This window comes from Taeniopygia guttata, chromosome 1, assembly GCF_048771995.1.
Source record: "Taeniopygia guttata chromosome 1, bTaeGut7.mat, whole genome shotgun sequence".
NCBI classification, from domain to species: Eukaryota; Metazoa; Chordata; class Aves; order Passeriformes; family Estrildidae; genus Taeniopygia; species Taeniopygia guttata.
Genome location: NC_133024.1, coordinates 28,118,900 through 28,137,102, shown reverse-complemented (window position 1 = coordinate 28,137,102; position 18,203 = coordinate 28,118,900). Strand labels below are relative to the sequence as shown.

At 53.2% G+C, this 18,203-nt stretch overlaps 1 protein-coding gene across 4 annotated transcripts; it reads left to right on the top strand.

The window, feature by feature from the left end:
• The first annotated feature begins 102 nt into the window (after positions 1 to 102).
• PIANP (PILR alpha associated neural protein) lies at positions 103 to 13,039 on the top strand. Of its 4 annotated transcripts, none has more exons than XM_030267218.4 (7): positions 103 to 384; positions 702 to 869; positions 7,143 to 7,211; positions 7,353 to 7,936; positions 8,084 to 8,165; positions 8,401 to 8,628; positions 8,772 to 13,039. In XM_030267218.4, exons 3-7 carry the CDS (start codon positions 7,195 to 7,197, stop codon positions 8,791 to 8,793), a joined length of 933 nt encoding a protein of 310 aa, XP_030123078.4. In that variant the 5' UTR covers positions 103 to 384; positions 702 to 869; positions 7,143 to 7,194; the 3' UTR covers positions 8,794 to 13,039. The 4 variants fall into 4 exon arrangements, with proteins under 4 accessions (XP_030123078.4, XP_030123086.4, XP_030123076.4 ...); XM_030267226.4 differs by having other exon boundaries at positions 106 to 384; positions 7,143 to 7,238; XM_030267216.4 differs by having other exon boundaries at positions 107 to 384; positions 7,350 to 7,936.
• Positions 13,040 to 18,203: the final 5,164 nt, after the last annotated feature.

Below are 18,203 nucleotides of genomic sequence, written 5' to 3'. Positions count from 1 at the left end.
GGCCCGGGGCCCGAAGCCCAGGGATGATGGATGCGGGCACGGGGGGCGTGGGGCGGGACCGAGGAGTGGCATCTCCCCGAGGGCACTGCTGCGGGGCGGAAAGGCGAGGGGCGGCGGGGATGAGCCCCGGGGGGCGGCCCGGGGGAGGGGGATCCCGGGGGGCCTCCGCCCCCAAGGACGGACCGGTCCGGGGGTGGCATTCGCCGGAGCGAGCCGGAGCGACGGGTCCCTTGGAGACGCCTCTCTCCATGGCAACCTAATCGCTTCCTGTGAAGATCCCGAAATAACCGACGAGACGGGGGAGCGGAGCCGAGCGGAGCGGAGCGGGGCCGGGCCGGGCCGGGCCGGGCCGTGCGGGCAGCGGCGGGAGGCGGCGGGGGGCAGGTCCGGCGGGCGCGGGGCTGCGGAGCGCGGCAGGGCGGGCCGGGAGCGGGAGGAGCCGTCGCGCCCGGCCGCCGGGGCAGGGGGCTCCGGGCCGGGGGGACGCGCTGCCCCCGCCCGGCCGCTGCCCTCGCCCGGCCGCCCCGGCGCCCCCCGCGGCTGCAGCGGGGGCCACGGTGCCGGGCGCGCCCGTGCCAGCAGCCATGGGGTTAACGGGAGGCAGCGAGCGAGAGAGACAGAGACAGAGAGAGAGAAAGAGGGGCTGGACCAGTCCTCGGCAGCTGTTTATTTCAAGGCATCTCTCGCTCCCTCTTCCACAGCCAAAGCTCAGCCTCAGCAAACCTTCCTCCTCCTCCTCCTCCTCTTCCTCCTCCTCCTCCTCCTCTCCTTCCTTCGTCCTGGCCATGAGAAGCACGGGCAGCAGCAGCTGTGCTCCCCCAGCCCTGTGCTCCGCCGCCCCGGCTGCGCCCCACTCGTCTCCCCGCAAGGTAAGTTTATCCTCTCGGCCCGGGCTTGGGGGACAGAGTGCGGACGGGGCTGCAGGGGCGGGGGGGAGGGGGGTTGCACGCCCGTCTCCAAGTCATCTCTCCCCGTCTCCTTCCCTGTGTCCTTTCTCCCCCTTCTTATTTTCCCTTTCCCGATCTAGGTGCTCTGTCTCCTTCCAGCCGGCTGTCTCCTTCCTCCCCCCTCCTTTTCCTCCTCTTTTAGTCGGGGGCAGGGGATGCTTGAGGTGCCGGGAGGGAGGGGGCACAGCCGAGGGATCGCTGCCTCTTACCCTCCAGCTCCGGGCTCCATCACAGACCTGTTGTGCTGGAGCGCTGGAGCCTGCGCTGAGGAAGGCGACTTCAGCCAAATTGGCGCAGCTGGAGAAAGGAAACAGAGGGGTCAATCCCACCTCCTGCCTGGCCAAGGGTGCACCATGCAAGAGAGAGCAATTCAGATGTGGAGACTCAGCACTTGAAGCACTTGGATGCCCGGGAACAGTAGGAAACTGGGAGGCAGAAGATTGTCAGACTCATGACATGTATTGCAGGCAGGCACTAGATGGCAGGGGACCGGCATCCTAGAGTGCTGCTTGGAATGGGGCCACACTCACAGTTCCCAAATGCAGGGAGACTTAAGCTCAGAGGACCATTGATGGGCTTCACACACCCATTCCCTTGCTATGAAAACATCCAAATGCAGCATCACCCTTCCAGCCCTGCATTCTGCCCCAGCTTAGGACCGCCATACCCAGCCCATAAGTGCTCACCCTGGCAGCCTGGCACGGGAATTCCTATCGGCAAGTCACTGAATGCTGCAGGACCTGCACTTACTCAGGGCGAGCAGTGTCAACCCCTCCGGGATCCTGCTGGATCCTCCTGGGTGCTGCCACCAACCCTCTCAACCTCAAACGCCAAGTAGAGCAGCCTGATGTGAGGTGCTGCATTCCAACTGGCAGCCCCCACATTCAGCCAGCTCTGGGAGGTGCTGCCCCCAGCCCCATGCATGGCAGGAACTCTTTCCCTGGCTGGGCTTGGCATCTCCACCCCAGGGTACCAGCAGTAGGATTCACAGTCCCAGCTGCCAAACTCCTCCAAGTGCAGCAGAATTGTCTCCCTGGGTCATCTGTTCTGCGAATCCTCCCTTTCCCTTTCCCTGTCCCCACCCAGCCAAATACAGCAGGGCATATACATAACCCCTTTTCACCAACACTGGGCTTCATGCTTCCTGCTGCCAAACCAGGAATGACTGCATCTCTGCCTCTTGGACCATGAACTCCGGGGTGTCCGTGGCCACCGAGAAAAATACAGGTGTGGTGTGCCCACGGCATCACACAGTGTGGGGTGGTCTCACTGCCAGTCCTTCAACTCGCTCTGCTCAGTGCTTGGAGATAGCTGCTAGGTTCTGTGGTCCCAGATCACACTCTCGTATCAGTAGCTGTCACCACAGCCCTTGGTGCTGCCTGGGAGATTTAAAAATGACAGCCAACCTAGCATTCCTTCTCTGTAAAGAGGGCTGGGTCCTCCTTAGGTTTGTTTTCATTTTTTCATCACTATTTCAAGTGGAATCATTGCAGTGGGGGAGCTGGGTGAAGCAAGGATTTGCATGAAGCTCTCGGTGCTGCAGGGTTGCTAATGGTGAGCGTTATTTTAGCCAGCAGTAAGTTTCATAATCTTGGCCCAGCTCTTGTGAATGTTCCATTTTGCAGGGTCATTAGCCTCTTTACCCTTCTTCCATCCCTTCCCCCTCTCCCCAAACTGGTTGGCAATTTCATTGTTCCAGTAGAATATATCCGTCATGTGAGGTCATCGCTGCATAAGGAGAGGTGATTGATTGCTTAGGTCACTGGGGCCTGTCCCATGCTGGGCTTTGAATGCTGGTTTGGAGACCTTGAACCGGACTCTGTGCTCAAAGGCACAGATGTGGGGTGCAGAGGGGCACGGTGATGCATTCCCGGCAGCTTGAGTCGCCGAGCAAACAGACTGCTGCATTCTGAACTAGCTGGAGCGCTCTGAGAGCAGACAGCTTCATTCCTAGAGGCACAGTATCACAGCAGTCAAGCTCTAGATGTTACAAAAATACAGATAGATCATCATCTGCCAGCTGAGCCAGACAGAATCGGGTGCAACTCTTTTCCCATCCCCGATGGAAAGAGCCTCTACCCGCTCCTCTCTAACGCCGCTTGTGTGCGCTTGGCTTCATCCAACTGCTCTCCAGTCAGAGCTGATCTCGGCCAGGCATTGAGAAAGCTGTGAGATTCTCAGATTTTAAGGCCAGAGGGACCATTTTGATCATCGAGACTGACCTACAGCAGAGCACAGGCCAGAGAATTTCACCGATTTAATTTCCTGTGCCAAGCCCATAACTTCTGATTGAACTGTAGCATCTCTTTTAGGAATACAGCCAGGCAAAGGCTGCAGGCAGTAGGGAACACACCACCTGCCTAGGTGAATTGTGCTGGTGTGTGACCCTCTTTATTAATAGTATTGTTCCTCATTTGAATTTGTCAAACTTCAGCATTTTGTAACAGAAGGTTACAGATTGCACTTGATGTGAGGGAGCTACAGCACACGGCTGGCACCTTGGTTCTTTTATTCCTGCCATGCTTTTTTTATTTGGATAGGATTTCTCTATTGCATTAAGGTATACAAGAATCCTGAACACGGAGAAGGAGTAAGCGAATCCTAGGGCTTTCCTGGGGCACAGTAGTATCTGAACTCCAGAGCTCAGGGTGTCACATTCAGGGTTTATTCAGAGCTCCCTGCTCTGAGCAGGAGTGCAGCAGGCTCTGCTCCTACCGATTAGGTAGGATGTAAATTCCCAGCCCCGCTTGGTAAACTGCTATGTATGCTCTGGGGCATGGCTACTGAGATCTGCTCTCTCATGTCCCAGCAGCAGCGGGTCCATGCTGCAGGAGACTTACAAAGAGGGAGGAAGCACAGATGGGTGTGGGGAACAGCAGCAGGATTCATGCTTCCATCCTGCAAATGCATGAGAGCAGCTCCTAACAGATTAGCCCCAGTCTGGAGTGATGGTGGGGTCCATATGCAGCAGCAAAGAACAGTGTAATTCTTACTCACTGCTTCCAAGCACCAAGATTCACAAACTGAGCTCAATGAAGTGCCCTGGGGAAATAGCTTTGTCATTCACACTCTGTCATCTGTGCATCACAGGACCGGAACGCTGAGATGAAGGCTCTGTAGCTAGAGTGAAAGTATACAGGTTTCCTGGTCAGATTCTGGGAGTAGCCCTGTCCAGTTTTATTGCCATTAGACCTGGGGAACACATATGAAAGCAAGAGCCCTACAGTGAGGTACTGGTGCAGAAATCCAGTCTCTCTTCTCTGGCACACAAAGGCTTCTTGAATGCTATGAGGTGGGATTTATACTCCCAGGTAGTGAGAGCATTGGCATCCCCTCCTCTGCTCTGAAGGTCTACCAGTTTATTCAGGATTCACACTGGGAGCTGTGTCCAGAGCTGAACGAAGGGCATGTGTTACTCTTGCCCTCCAACACAGGAGGGTCAGTGCCCAGGACACAATCCTGCTGCCGGTGGCTGACCGCAGAGTGCCCCAGACATGCTTTGTCTGCTGTTCAGTCAATAATCCACAGGGACATCCATGCTCCATTTCGAACATAAACGCTCCAAGCACGTTGGAATCCAGCCTGCATTGCCTGGTATTTTCACCTGAAGCCTTCCTTTGCTCCCACACTCTCCATACCATGGGAGAGCACCTGTCCTGCTCCCAGCTCCTCCACAATCAGTTCTGGGTGTACCAGTGCAGGACACAGTCTTTGGCCATGATCTCATTAACAAACCAGAACATGTGGACGGAGAACAACCAATTTTGCATCATTCCTGCACTCATCTGGAGCCACCTTTGGGGTGGGGGTATTGGGAATCACCAGTTCTTCACTCTAGGCAGAAAAACCCATGCCCAGCATTTTCTCCAGTCTGAGGCTTTTACCCCATGTATGAGCTGTCCCCTCCTCAGCATCATGTGCACATGAGGTGGTCAGTGCTGGGGCTCACCCCTCCTCAGCTCATTCCATACATGTTCTGCTCCATAGGGCTGAAATTTCGACAACTGTGTGTGAAAGGCATCCAGGATTTGGCTCTGTAGGGTATCTTATTCCCAAGTTTTCAACCCTGCAAGTCCATAGACTGGGGTGTCATTGCTGGAGCTCAGTCTCAGCTTAGAAGAACAGCGATGTCTCCATTACGAGATCTTGTGAGGAGAGCACAGCGACCCCAACATTCCTACCCCCAGGCACATTTCTGAGGGTAGACCCATCACTTTTAGGAGAAGTGTTGGAGGTTACACACATATCACTACTGTGCCACACTTTCCTGCGGGACTGGCACTGAGGTCTGCCTACACCTGGAGAAGATCACCACTGCTGGGATGGCACTGTCCAGCCCCACATCTCCTGCTTCCCAATGCAAAACAGCCCTCTGCCCCTGAAGACTTGAGCTGTGCCACAAGCAGAGCAGGCTCTTCATCCCAGGGAATTGCTGTCCCGTGGTGAGTCCCAGGCATGGCCCCAGGCACTCCAAGCCACCTTGAAATCTCTCCTGCAACTTGTGTGCCCTCCAGCCTGGGGATTCACACAAGGAGGCCCTCCATGCTTGGAATTCCTTCCCTTTCAAAGTACAAAATAAATTCTGTCATGGATTTCTGTTGCCAGACATGATCTTCCACGGCATCGTGATCATAATCCAGATGGCCAAGATCTCGCCAGTATCTGGGTTCAGAAGAAACTTGCTCCATTCTGCTGCCTCTCTGCAGAGCTGCATTTTAATACCGAGCCCCTCCAAGCCTTAGAGGTTCAGGAGCAAAGAACAAAGAAATGCTGAGAATAGCTGCTCTTTTCTCCTCATCTTCATCTCAGGGTCCCTCCAGAGACTGATCTTGCCCCGGAGGGAGGGGCAGGGCACATTAGCCAACAATTCTTTTTTTTTTTTTTTTTCCTGTGAACTTTGTTTAAATATTTAACAGAAGGAAACTAAAAATATCCCCAGTTAATGCAGCAGGAGCTAGACAGCTACTTGGTCTTGGGTGCCCTTCCTCCTGGCCCCTCTTTTCAGGTGTACATCACAGCAAGCCCTGGCCTCTTCCCTCAGGAAGAGGAAGCCTCCCATGCAGGAGGGGGCTGCAGTTTTTGTTCAGGGCATGGGGTGAGCAGGGGCGGATGGCAGTAACCCCTTGGAAGCTGGGAGGTGCAGCACAGCTGGCTCAGGGCTAGAGGGGCAGGGCTGGCCTCTGCACTGACTCCCTCAGGGAAGCATTCCTGTTTCTCCATCCCGGCAGCCACAGGAGGGCATGACCGTGGGTTGTCGGCGTTCATGCTTTCCCCTTCAGGATGAAGGAGCAGGCTGAACATCTCGCATGAGATTTTTTTTTTTTTTTTTTGTCCTGTGCGTGCGGTTGCGGAGAGGATCCGGGGTCAGGCATGCAAGAGCTCACCGGGGAAGGGCTGGCACGGCGCTGTGCCCAGCCAAGGGAAGGGGTGGGCAGCCGGGCTGATGCCGGACGGTGCTGAGCGTCCAGGGTAGAAATCCGGCTGAGAGGACCTTACCTCGCTCCGTGCTTTTGTTGCTCAGCCGTGGGAGGTGGGAGAGAGAAGGGAGGAATAGGGGAGAAAGGGAGGGATGGGACAGTGCAGAGGACATTAAGACAAGGAGTGTGGGAAGGTAATTTCATGTTAGCTAAGAAGAAAGTAAATACTAAATATTTGATAGGCATATTTTTTCTCTTAAATTCTTTAGTGAGGCTGGACTTTTTCTCGCTGATTCACTCTTTCTCAGTGGTCTTGGTTTACAATTCTCATGCTTTCCCTCTCGCTCCCTTGCTCTGGCACACAATGAAGAGGCTCTTTTTTAATAAATGGATTACACACTCCACACTATAAATAAACAGAGGAATTAAGATTCCAACTTGTTCCAGTGATAAGCAAACAAAGATGCTGAATCCCCCTGTCGGTCCTAAGACAGGAGAGTCCCTGGGGAAGCTGCGCATGTGCCTGGGCACGTGTGATCGCTCCTTGCTTTTGTGAGCATATCCTAACGCATGTGTTTCTGGGTGGACTTGGCATGGGGACGGGGACGATGCACCTCCCTGCATGGGGGGCATGGGAGCAGGAGAGCGTGCACGTGTGTGTGCATAGACTCCCCTTACCCTGCCGGGAGCTCACCTGGGGTGGCACATGCTGCCCTCAAGGAGAGAGCCGTCACCACTGCGTGAGGGGACACTGACACCCCTCCCTTTTGGTTCCCAGTGAAGAAGATGAGACAAGATCCTGACTGAGCAAAGACACTGTTGCATCTGAGATGGAGCCCAGTGCCTGGTAGGTTCACAGCTTCCACACTGGCAGGTGAGGCAGGAAGAAAACAGGAGCGTGGGTGGTGGGCTGCTCCCGGCTGCTTGGCCTTTCAAAGGAGGAACGTTTAGATCAGGCTCTCTTCTTCTTCCCCCCACCCTGCAGCAGGATGCCTCCACTCCTCTCCCGCATCCACTCCCTGCAGCTGTGGCATCTCCTCCTCGTCGTCTTGGCCGTCCCTCCTCCTGGCACATGGTCTCTTCGCTCTCGGGGCCCGGCGGCCCCTCGGCCTCTTTGCACCCGCCGGAGCCCCTCGGCCCCACGGTCCATTTGCATCTGGGAAAGGACCTCACAGCCAGAGCGGGACTCGCGCTCGGATTCCCGCTCGGGCTCCCGCTCGGTGCCGCGGCCGCGTGCCCTGCCCGCGCGGGGAGCGGAGCTGCGGCACGCGGTGCGGCTGAGGCGCCAGGCCGCGGGCGCCCGGCCCGCCACGCCCTCGGGGCTGGAGGACGGCATGCCCTCCTCCCAGTACCCCTGGGCCATCGTGTGGGGCCCCACGGTGTCGGATGAGGATGGAGGGGACACAAACTCAGCCAACCCAGGCTTCCCACCGCTGGGATACACCTTTGTCTCGCCGCACGGCATGGCGACGGCGCAGCCCAACTCTCACTCGCTCCTGCACAACGCGGGGCTCAACCTGCGCGAGACCCCAGCCACCCTGCGGCCCTTCTTGTTCGGGCCCCGGGGGGAAGGTAAATCTGCACTCTGCCTCCTTCACCCCCCGGTCCCCTGCAGGAGCAGCTCCTTCTGCAAAACTCATCAGGGACCTCCCCTTGCCCTGCTGCTCTCTGGGGACCGGAGGGAGTGGCCATCACAAGCCCCACCGCTCTGTCTTTCAGGTGTGGACCCCCAGCTGTACGTCACCATCACCATCTCCATAATCATTGTCCTGGTTGCCACTGGAATCATATTCAAGTTCTGGTGAGTGGGGTTTGGGCCAGTGGAGGCTCTCACTGGGCCGGTGTCTACAGGAAGACTGTGGGCTTGGGACCCATTTGTCCCAGGGGTGCAGATCTGGTGCTGCGATCCTTTGCAAGGTTTGGCACTCGGCCACGCTGGGCTCTACTGCCAAGTGTAGCGGGGTCCATCCCACAAACCGCTCTGTCATCAAGGGCTGGGGCTTGTCTCTTTACCTCACCCCTTGTTCTCTCCAAAGCTGGGACCGAAATCAGAAACGCCGGCGTCACTCGGGGCAGCAGAGCGGTGGGAGGCAGCAAGAGAGCCAGCAGCCCCTCACAGACCTCTCCCCCACCACCGTCAGCATCCTGGGGCCCTACGGCGACGCCCTGACTCCCACACCTGAGGCGGAGGAGTCCAGGCAGGGCCAGGAGGGTGCAGAGAAACTGGGTGGCCACGGGAAGAATGCAGCATTCCAGCTCAACCGGTGAGTGGCCAGTGAGCTGGGGCAGGAGGGGCTGGCAGGGGACAAGGGGACAGGCACACTGAGACAGGGCAAAGTTCGCTAGCGGGAGTGGGAGGTGGAGCTGTGTAAACACTAATTAATTTCCAATTCCCTCTTTTCCCCAGAATCCCACTGGTGAACCTGTGATGCTCCCGGGAGAGGCTGAGCCGGCTCCCCCACCCTCCTGTCACCGCTGGCGAGCGAGGACTCTCCCATCTCTGCTACCCCAGGAAAAAAAACCAACCTCCCTGTGCCACGGCCCAGCACCACCACCTTTATTAACTAACCCCACCGGGATGTGCCTGGGCAAATGGACGAGCTGGGCCTCCTTAGCCTCCTGCTGGGGGAAAGCTGGGGACCCGCCCTGCCCACGCAGGACAGGGTGACGAGAGAGCAGAATGGTGGGAGGGAAGACAGCTGGTGGTGGTGTGAAATCTTGACCTCCCCAGCCCCTCTTCTAGCATATGTGCACAGACACACTTGATCTCCATAACTCTCTCAGCAGTGCATGCCTGACATCGGGGGTAGGCAAGGTGGAAAGGTGTACCCCTGTCCCCGTGGGCCCTCACCCTCTGTGTGTCCCTTCCCATGTCGTGTGCTTTGCAGTGAAAGTCTGGAGTTCAGTGGCTGCAGGATTGCCTGCCAGGTGACTTGGATGGTGGCAACTTCGTCTGTTCCTGAGACCTTGGCCTTCCTGAGAGTCCCAAGGAGGGGTGAAGCTTGGGCAGAAGAGGCTCACAGAGCACCTGGGCCCTCTCAACAACCCATTTCCTTGAAGGAAATATTATCTTCCCCCTAGATGGAAGATAGTCACATCTTTCCAGTTTCTTTCTGCCTAACACTCCTTTGGGCTTTTTTCTCTTCAGCTCGTATCTTTTCTCCTCTCTCCATCCACAGTTTTTTCCCCTCACTTCCCACCCCCATGCCACTTCTCTTGCCAGTCTAAGTTGGAAATTATTTCTTTAGCTTTCCAAATGTTTTGATCATTGAAAGACTTCTTGCTGTCCCTCTCCACCCCTTCAGCCTCCTCCAGCAAGGTTTTTCTGAATAACACCAGTCTATGATGATGCTTTCCAGAAAATCCGAGGTGAAGCCCTCTGCTCACTGTGTTATTTAGCAAGTGTCCTGTACACAGCTCAAGTGTCGAATGCAGACATTGCTGGGCATGAGGAACTTGAATTTTGCTGGGCTCTGGAAGAGATTTGCTTTCAGATACTCCTGGCACAGGCAACAAGGCAGCAGACAGGACTCTGTGCCTGGGATGACCAAGAGAAGTTTAGAGTTGATCTTGGGAACACTGGAAGGGTTGCCATGTACTGCTGGTAGGTCTCTCCTGGAGTGCAAGGTGACTGGAAACCCACAAGGCAGTGCTCACCAAGGGTGTGAGAGAGGGGTATCTGGGCTCCCAGATGAAGCTTCATCCAGTTCCATAGCTGATTAGAAACTGCAAGCAATGGCACAGGTAATCTGTCCAAACTGGTTGCCTGCACATGTCCTTCAGGGCTGTGGTGGTCTGTGGGGCTGGCAGCCACACTGTCACTTACCTGTGTGAGCAAGATCCATGCATCTCCACCTCTTCCTAGGCATGGACCCATGGGTGTCACTTTGAGGATGTGTGAGATGGCAAAATTCAGCTTAATGACAATAGTTCCTCTTAGCTTTTATAGAGAACTTCAAATTAATTAAAACCCCACACCGACTACCACTGAAGTGAAAGATGCACATTTAGACAAGGTTGCCCCTACAATGTATAAACACCTTTAGCTGCTGGACAGATGTGGCCAGAGGCAGGAAAATCACCCACAATTTGAAGGCCCTAATGCACCGTACAAAGTCTCTTACAAAAGTCATCTTGGAGAGGGGGAAGCGGCCTTTCTTCCTTTATCTCTGCTTAAAAAGCCTGTTCTTTATAGGACAAAGCACAGGGAATTTCATAAGAGGCCTGGTTCTGCCCATTTACCCAGCTGAACCATTAGGTGTTCTCGGGTCCCATCTGACTCACTGTGAAGGGCATTTAAATCAGAGTGTAAATTACAATAAGCTTCCCAAAAACATTAGAGATTTGGAGAAAATGACAGGTCAAATAAAATTACTGGCTTATTAGAAGCACAGTGTGGCTGAAAGATGTAGGTGGAAAAGGACTCTGGAGATCTCTAGTCTAAGCACAGGCTGATTCTGTGCTTACAGCAGGGGATATTAGCACTTTACTGTAGATCGATCTGTTACTGGGCCTGTTCTTATTCAGGATCCATGCAAGGCTTTGGTGGACCTTTAAGCTGCAGATGGACACAGAAGGACCAGGTAGCAGTTCCTGCTCGCTGCCCCATTCATTGCTGCCCCTGTTCCCCCTCTCCCTGGCACGTCTCTGCTGGGGAAGGACATCTGCAGGAGGCTGCACTGCTGATTGCTGGCAATTTGCAATACCTTGAACTGGTTGAAGTAATTTTCCAGACCAGATTAATTAGATTGTTCTTTGATCAACAGCATTTGTTGAAACAAGGCCAGACTTTAGACTCTTCCACTTCAATGGCTGTCCTTGGACTTTCTCTTTCCATATGCTGCATGGAGAGAAGGTTTGTGAGAAAGTGGCAGGGGACCACAGGAGGCATAGTGAAAACATTTTCCAACACTTGATGTGGGGAAGCCCTGCACTCTCCTGGGAAGGCTTTTGTAAATTCCACAAACAAGTCAGATTTTGGTGGTTTGGGGTTTTTTTTCCTCCCCCTTTTACATGTCTCTAATTTTGGTAATATTGTCTCCAGGGAGAGAAACCTTTAATGAATACTGTGGTAAGGGGAAAGCAGGTGAAGCTGTGTAGAGAAAACTCTTACAACAACACAGGCTTGGGTATAATGAACATCTTTTCTAAGAACAATTTTCCTAGCCAAATACATTTTTATGATAGTCATTCAGTTTCTCACACAAAACAGGTTAGATACAGGGAAACAACTTAATTGTCTTACCCAAACATTCACTGCTATGCTTTGTCCCTGGAACAAAACACTCAGAACACATATGGACACACGAGCTTCTTCCAGTTAATAAATAATCTCACTGGATCTGTTTTCTCCATGACTGGAGCCTTATAAACCATCTTTCCCTACACAGACGAGCCAGAGCATGCCTGAGGTCTTTACCCTGGCCCAGGGTAATATTCTGTTGGATGTGCACATGGATGGGTTGACAGCACCAAGCCAGGGCAGAGGACAGCACCTTCTTAATCACAGCCCATCAGGTTTCCCTGTCTTCTAGATGAATGGAGGAGAAAGATTTTTTTTTTCTTTCCATTAGAGAGAAAAGTGTGCAGGGAAACCAACTGGAAGTGTTTGTAATCTTGGGCTAATTCTGACCAACATTTCTACGCTATTAAAAGGGACCATCCAAGTGGGCCGAGTGAGATAAAGAAACTGTCTCTGCTGAGCTCCTGGAGAGCCCTGGCTTTTTGAACACAAGGGTGGTCTCTCTGTGAGCACAGTGGAAGGGAGGGAAGTTCCTGCTTTGAAGCAGGAACTGAAGTGTCCTTCTCTTTACCCAAGAGAGTGGTATGACCCTGAGGCCAAATCCTGCTTGGGCTTTCCCATCTGGTTGGTTGCAATTAGTAGGCAGGGAGCAGACCTCTGGTGTGTGCTTCCACACCACTCCTCCAGTCCAGTTTCCAGGGACTCACATCCTGCCAAGCATCCCAAAATTCAGAGAGGGCTATCTACCTCTTCCTCAATGGCACCCAAGTGCCCTTGCAAATCTGGTCCCTTCATTTCCCACTCCACTTCCCAATGAAGACAAATGCTTGGAAAGGAGTGGTTTGTTCATTTCCTGCAAGTTCTCAAACAGGACCACCTTGAGACTGTTCCGAATTAAACTGTTTTGTTTTTTCACTCTGACAAACCACATCTGTGGCACAGCCTTAGAGCTGAGACCTGCAGCACAAAAGTCCTGGGTCAAACTCCAGCTCCCAGCTGCATCCCTGCTGTCCCACTGTAGTCGTGGCCCTACCCTGGCAGGACCATAGAGAGAGGTCCCCTTCCTTCACCAACTGCTGGCTCTCTACTCCTCTTTTCCTGTTGTTTTCCCTCTCCCACTGTTTTCCCTCTTCCCACTCTTGTCCTGTACCATTGTCTCCCTCCTGGTTCTCTCTCCCTTCCTAATGTTTCGCCTTCCCTACTCCTCTCTTGTTCTCCCTTTACCACTCGGTCTCGTTCTGCCACAGCTTCCATCCACCCCTCCAGCCTCCCTCCTGCTCCTCTGCTCAGTCTCCCTCTTCCCCCTCCCTTGCCCTTGTGTGCTGTGATATATATTTTTGTAGGATTTCTCTTCTCCTTGTGGTGAAATAATCAAATCTTGTGGGATGTTAGTTTCAACATTTTTAAATAAAACTTTGCAAATATTGAAAGCAGACCTCTTGCGTCCGTGGAAAGTGCCACACTGGAAAAGTCAGGGTGGGATGAGAGGTGCATCCTGGGCAGACCCCATCGGGATGGGGGCTCAGACTGCTGGCATCCCACATTCTCTTCTGGGGAGTAGAGGGGGTAATTTGGCCCCGTGTCCATCTTGCATTGGTCTCTTTGCTGACTGAAGGGGCCCTTTGACCAACCTCGTGCAATTCCACGGGAGGTAGTGCCTGGTGGAGGAGGAGCCCTTCTTCACCCACTTTCCCACCCAAAGCAGCTGTCCTGCCTCTGGAGCTGCTGCCTCCCAGGCACGCCCAGGTGCTGCTTGTCCCACTGGGGCCAGGGTGTCCGGAGAGGTGACAGGAGCCCAGGGGAAGGGAGGGACATACAGCGCTGCAGGCGCAGAAGCCTCCCTCACTCTGTTCCCCGCGGCTGCCTCCGCAATTTCTATTTACAGCCCTGCTGCCTCCCCTCCTGGCCACAGTGCTGCTGCTGTTGCTGGTTTCCAGGGCTGCTCTGTAATTAAGCATCCTTGTCTCCCACAGCTCCTCCGCTCCCCAAGCCCAGCGGCAATCGGGGCTGGGGCCGCACCAGGCTTGACAGCCACTCCAAAGGGCTGCTCCAAAGGGCAGTGGCTGAAGACTGCTGGGGATGGGGATGAGGATGGTTCCCAGCCCCTGCTCCCTCTGTCCTGTCTGAGTCCTTTGGGCACTGAAGGTGTCCCTGATCCTCTGTTTTACTGTTGGAGGAAGGAGCAGGTTTCGCAGACCAGACCTAGCCTCCGACTCTGGGGTTTCTGCCCACTGGAAGGACCCTTCCTACTGCAGTGCCAGACCCCTGCACATGGCACCCTGTGCCTGGACAGGATCTTTGTGGGTTGGTGGTGGCCCCAGGCCCATCAGAGAGCAAACACACTCCTGTGGTGGCTGTCCCGGGGTACAGGCACACAAGAGGCTGAGCAGCGCCTCTTCTGCCCCTGTGCTGAGTGTGGGAGAGCAGAGACTTTCACCCTGTTGCTTTAGGTGGAAGACCCTCTCCAGTCAACAGCTTTGGGGCTAGGCAAGCCAGAGAGACTTGACAGAGGTGGTGATAGGTTCTCCTTGTGCTGGAATTACACTCATATGCTCATTGGTGCAGTGAGATGTTTTGCACAAACCTCATCTGCTTCCAGCCGGAGCTTCAGCCCTTCCTGCTGACTTCTCTCTGTCATCAGATGCTTGTGCTCTGGTGCCCTCTCTGCACAGGCTGGGGCTGCAGGCACTCAGCCAAACATACCTTTTTCCACCAGGACTCGCTCTCTGACTCACAAGCTGCCCCTTATTCTTCTGGCTTCCCGAAACACTGACTCCTTGGTCTAGTCCCCTCCCATCAGCACTCCTCACTACATCACTCCTATCCACCTGTCCATGTTGACTTCTCATCCTTCCAGTCTGGTCCAGCTCTGACTCTTTTTCCAGCATCTCCATTCCTTTCCCGTCTGCAGCCTTGCCTCCTTCCCTAGCATCTCCCCCACATCCTGTTCTCCAGCAGGGAGCTAGCCCTGGGAGTTGCATTCTGAATGAGGACAGCAGAGATGGGAGGAATTAATGCAATAATTCAAATCAAAGAACAACGTACAAAACCTATACAATGACTTCAAGACACATAAAAATCACCCTAATAAGTGGCCAAAAACCAAGCATGAGGTGCTGCTGACTGCTGTGATTTCCTGGGAAAGAGAGCAGTTCAGAAAAACATTTTGAAACTATCTCCAAAATCTGGGATTCCCTCCAGCTGAATGCCTTCTGTAACCTGCTATAAATTATCCCATTATGGGGGAAAAAAAATCAGCTGGAAGGGTCTGTATTGCAGGGATGTGGCAGCAACCAACAACACTTGCTTACCTCACCTGCTCAAGGACCTTCTCCAGAGTGGTGGCTGGAAGTTAGGACCCCATGTGCTCTGGCTCTGCCCTCCTCTGCAGGCCTGTGCTGCTGGGTGCCATTCCTTAGCATTCCTTTGCAGAGCACCTTGTGAAAGAGCCTTCCTGACACTGTGTGGGCATGAGGGGAGGGGTGGGAAAACACCTGTGGAGCTGTGGGCATCCCTGTGATCCTCCAGGAGGGTGTGGAGCAGGCATGGCAGCGTGGACAAGCTGTGCTAACTCAAGTGTGAGCCTCTGTGCAGGGGAAATGGAGAGCTTCAATCACAGGTAGCTCTGCACTCTACTAAAGGGACCTGGCTGTGTGGATGGCCATTTAATTAGGAGAAATGCACAACTTCAAACTGCCATAAAGAGTCGCCCTGAAACAAACAACCTCTCATTTCAGCATCATGTAAAAGAGTTGAGTAGTTCCCTCGGTTCACTCCTGCTTTGATCCTTAGAGGCAGAATTGAATCTTTATTGAGGGCTGCTGTGTCTCCGAGTGCACATTGCACTCAGTGAATAATAGGCCATTCAGTGACGCATTCCACATTGATCCAAAGCCCAGCTTTCTCTGGGAGTGACCAGAATGCAAGCAAAACCATCTTCAGCCTCAGATCAATCCTCACAAGGGATTTGGCAGGGAAGCAAATGCCAGTTCCTGCTCCAGGGCCCTGCCCTGACTCTCTGTGGCTCTAGTTAGTGGCTCCAGTGGCAGGAGAGCAGATGCTCCAGGGCAGCCAGTCTAGTTTGAAGCTCAGACTTTGTCGACAGCTGGACATACCACAAGGGTTCAACAAACAAGCAAGTAAACAAGCCTGGGGTGACTTGTTTTCTGTCAGAGGAACATGGTGTGATGCCTACAGCATGCACTGGTCAAATCTGAATTACAGCCTGGCCTAGCTAGGTTGGTTTCCTTGTTAGTTTGCCTATGAAAGGATGCACCAGAATCACAGGAATTCTGATTGTCTCAGGTGCTCTCTAAGCCTTGGTAAAGTGACACAGATTGCAGAAGCTTTCTGAGCTCTTCCCAAACCAAGGAGCAGTCAGTGGTGGGTGTCCTCTGCTAGTGTCAGGGGAGTCAATCTAGCCAGGTTATGACACAGTTTTGCCTGAAGGAGCTCATTAACCAAAATGTGAATGCAGTGGTTAAATACACCTACAGTGGAGGTTTGTGCTGGTCTTATTCAGACACATTTGGCAATGCCAGGATGAGTTATCTAAGCCCAAATTGGTTTCTCTCCCATGCCTTTTTTTCTGCTTTGGCAATTCTTTTCTTCTGTGATTACACAAATCACACAAACATCACACAAATGAGATCCAATGCTCTGTGTACCCTGCGTTGGCTGGATACACAGCAGGAGCCCTAAGAGGTTCCCTTATAATGAGATTTCTCTTATATCCAGCATCAGGACCTCCATGACAAAACAGAAGGCCAAAAATATTGTCCTGGATAAATGTGGGTTTCTTGTATCTACTCACATTGACCAGCTTACTTGTAGTTCCCTATGCAGTGCAGTAATTCTGAGTGCAGGACAATGGGAAGAGACAGATTTTCCCCTAGTATCTGCAAGTTAGAGGAGGGCTGGGACAAAAGGGTGACTGAGCATAACACTGCCTCTTCCAGGGTTTTCGTGACAGTTTTGTTCACACTCAGGCAGTCCTGCAGAGAGAAACAAATTGCCTAACTAAAATATAGGAAGCTGAGGCTGTCAAGCAAAGGCCTAAAGAGAGGTATGAGGGAGCAGGAATATGAAGGAGGACAGGAAAAGGCAGGGTGAGCAGAGAGTGGGCAGAACCAGAAATTGTGGCTAGGATTAAATGATGGGTCTGGAAGGAGCAGTAGAATCAAAGGCAGGGATCAGAATAGGAATTCAGAGCTAGGGGGCATTGAAAGTGCTGGGTAAATGAAGACAAGGTGGGTGAAGCAGGACTCTGGGAGCTCACAGCTGCCAACACTGAAGCCCCAGTTTAGCCTGAGCGTTTATCCAGCTCTACTGATCCTTCCAGCTGTTTCAGGAGCAGCAGTTGAATCCTCTCCTGCCTCCTGGGGAAGGAAGGGAAAGCACATGCTCATGGGTCAGCCCTCAGAGCTCAGCCTCACTGCTACAGTGCTGACTCAACCCATATGGGAGAGATGCAGGACTGTCACAAAATGTGGGTCAGGGGCTGAAAGTCCCTTTTTCAGGTTTAAATGTCTCAGCCCTCTGATGTTTGCTCCAAAGGATGATACATTGCCAGTTAAAGGATGCTGTTCTCTTTTCTTGCTTCCTTATCTATGCTAGTTGTCTGGCCATCATTTTCCAGGAGCTGAGATGGAGTCTACCTCATGTAACCTACAGCGATGACAACAACTAAGCCATAGGGATCACGCTCTGAACACACACAACACTGAGACCACCAAAAATGAGCCTGTCAGAGTCTGCCCTTGTGCTCCAGAGCCAGTCTTTTGGCCTCTGGCATTTACCACTAAAGGGCAAAGACAGTACCACCTGGAGCAGGTACCAGGCAGTGTCTGGTGAGCGGGAAGTCCCTCAGACCTGGAAATCTATCACTAGAAAGCCCAGAAAGAATGATGGCTGAAGAAAGTGCTTAGCAAAGCTGAAGCCAAGGATGCAAATGTGAAGGAAGGAGTGAGTAGTGGTATGAAACAGCCAGCAGCATCCTCTGCACCAGGAAGGCCTGCTGGAAAAGAAGTGCATGATAACCTCACTCCAAGCATCTATCATGATGGTGGATGAAGGAAGAAGCTGGTGTTTCACAACTTCTGAGCTCCCTTCACATCCTGGGTGGTTGCTGCCATTTGTTTTTTTCTTTGGTGATAATTGTACGTCATTTCTGTGCACGGTTCACTGCACAAATGATTTCACACACCCGCCCGATCTGTGCTTTATTGTAGTTCGTTTAAATATGCGAAATTGTATGCAACTCCATGTGACGTCTTATGCAAATTTCTTCTTGTGTTACCGTGCATATTTGAAATTAATTTGAGTATGATCACAGCCCTGACTCTGAAGCCATTGTTTAGACTGAGCACCCACCCAGCTCCCCTGATCCTTCCAGTTATCTCAGGAGCAGCAGCCTAAGCCTCCCCCGCCTGTCTCAGCCTTGATCCAGAAGCAACGTGCACTGGAGGTGACACAGCTTAGATGAAGGTCATGTTCCAGGCCTCTGCTGAGTTTGCCAGTTAGTGCAGCCAAAAACTGAGTATTTAATGGGGAAGCTGGAGCACCAAACTCATGTCCCAGAAGGGTGTGCAGACATGC

Bases quoted from the DNA above. Each gene is read 5' to 3' on its own strand.
- PIANP (XM_030267216.4), top strand. The intron at 7,937-8,083 runs GTAAATCTGCAC...TCTGTCTTTCAG, and splicing joins GTTCGGGCCCCGGGGGGAAG to GTGTGGACCCCCAGCTGTAC. The intron at 8,166-8,400 runs GTGAGTGGGGTT...TTCTCTCCAAAG, and splicing joins GGAATCATATTCAAGTTCTG to CTGGGACCGAAATCAGAAAC.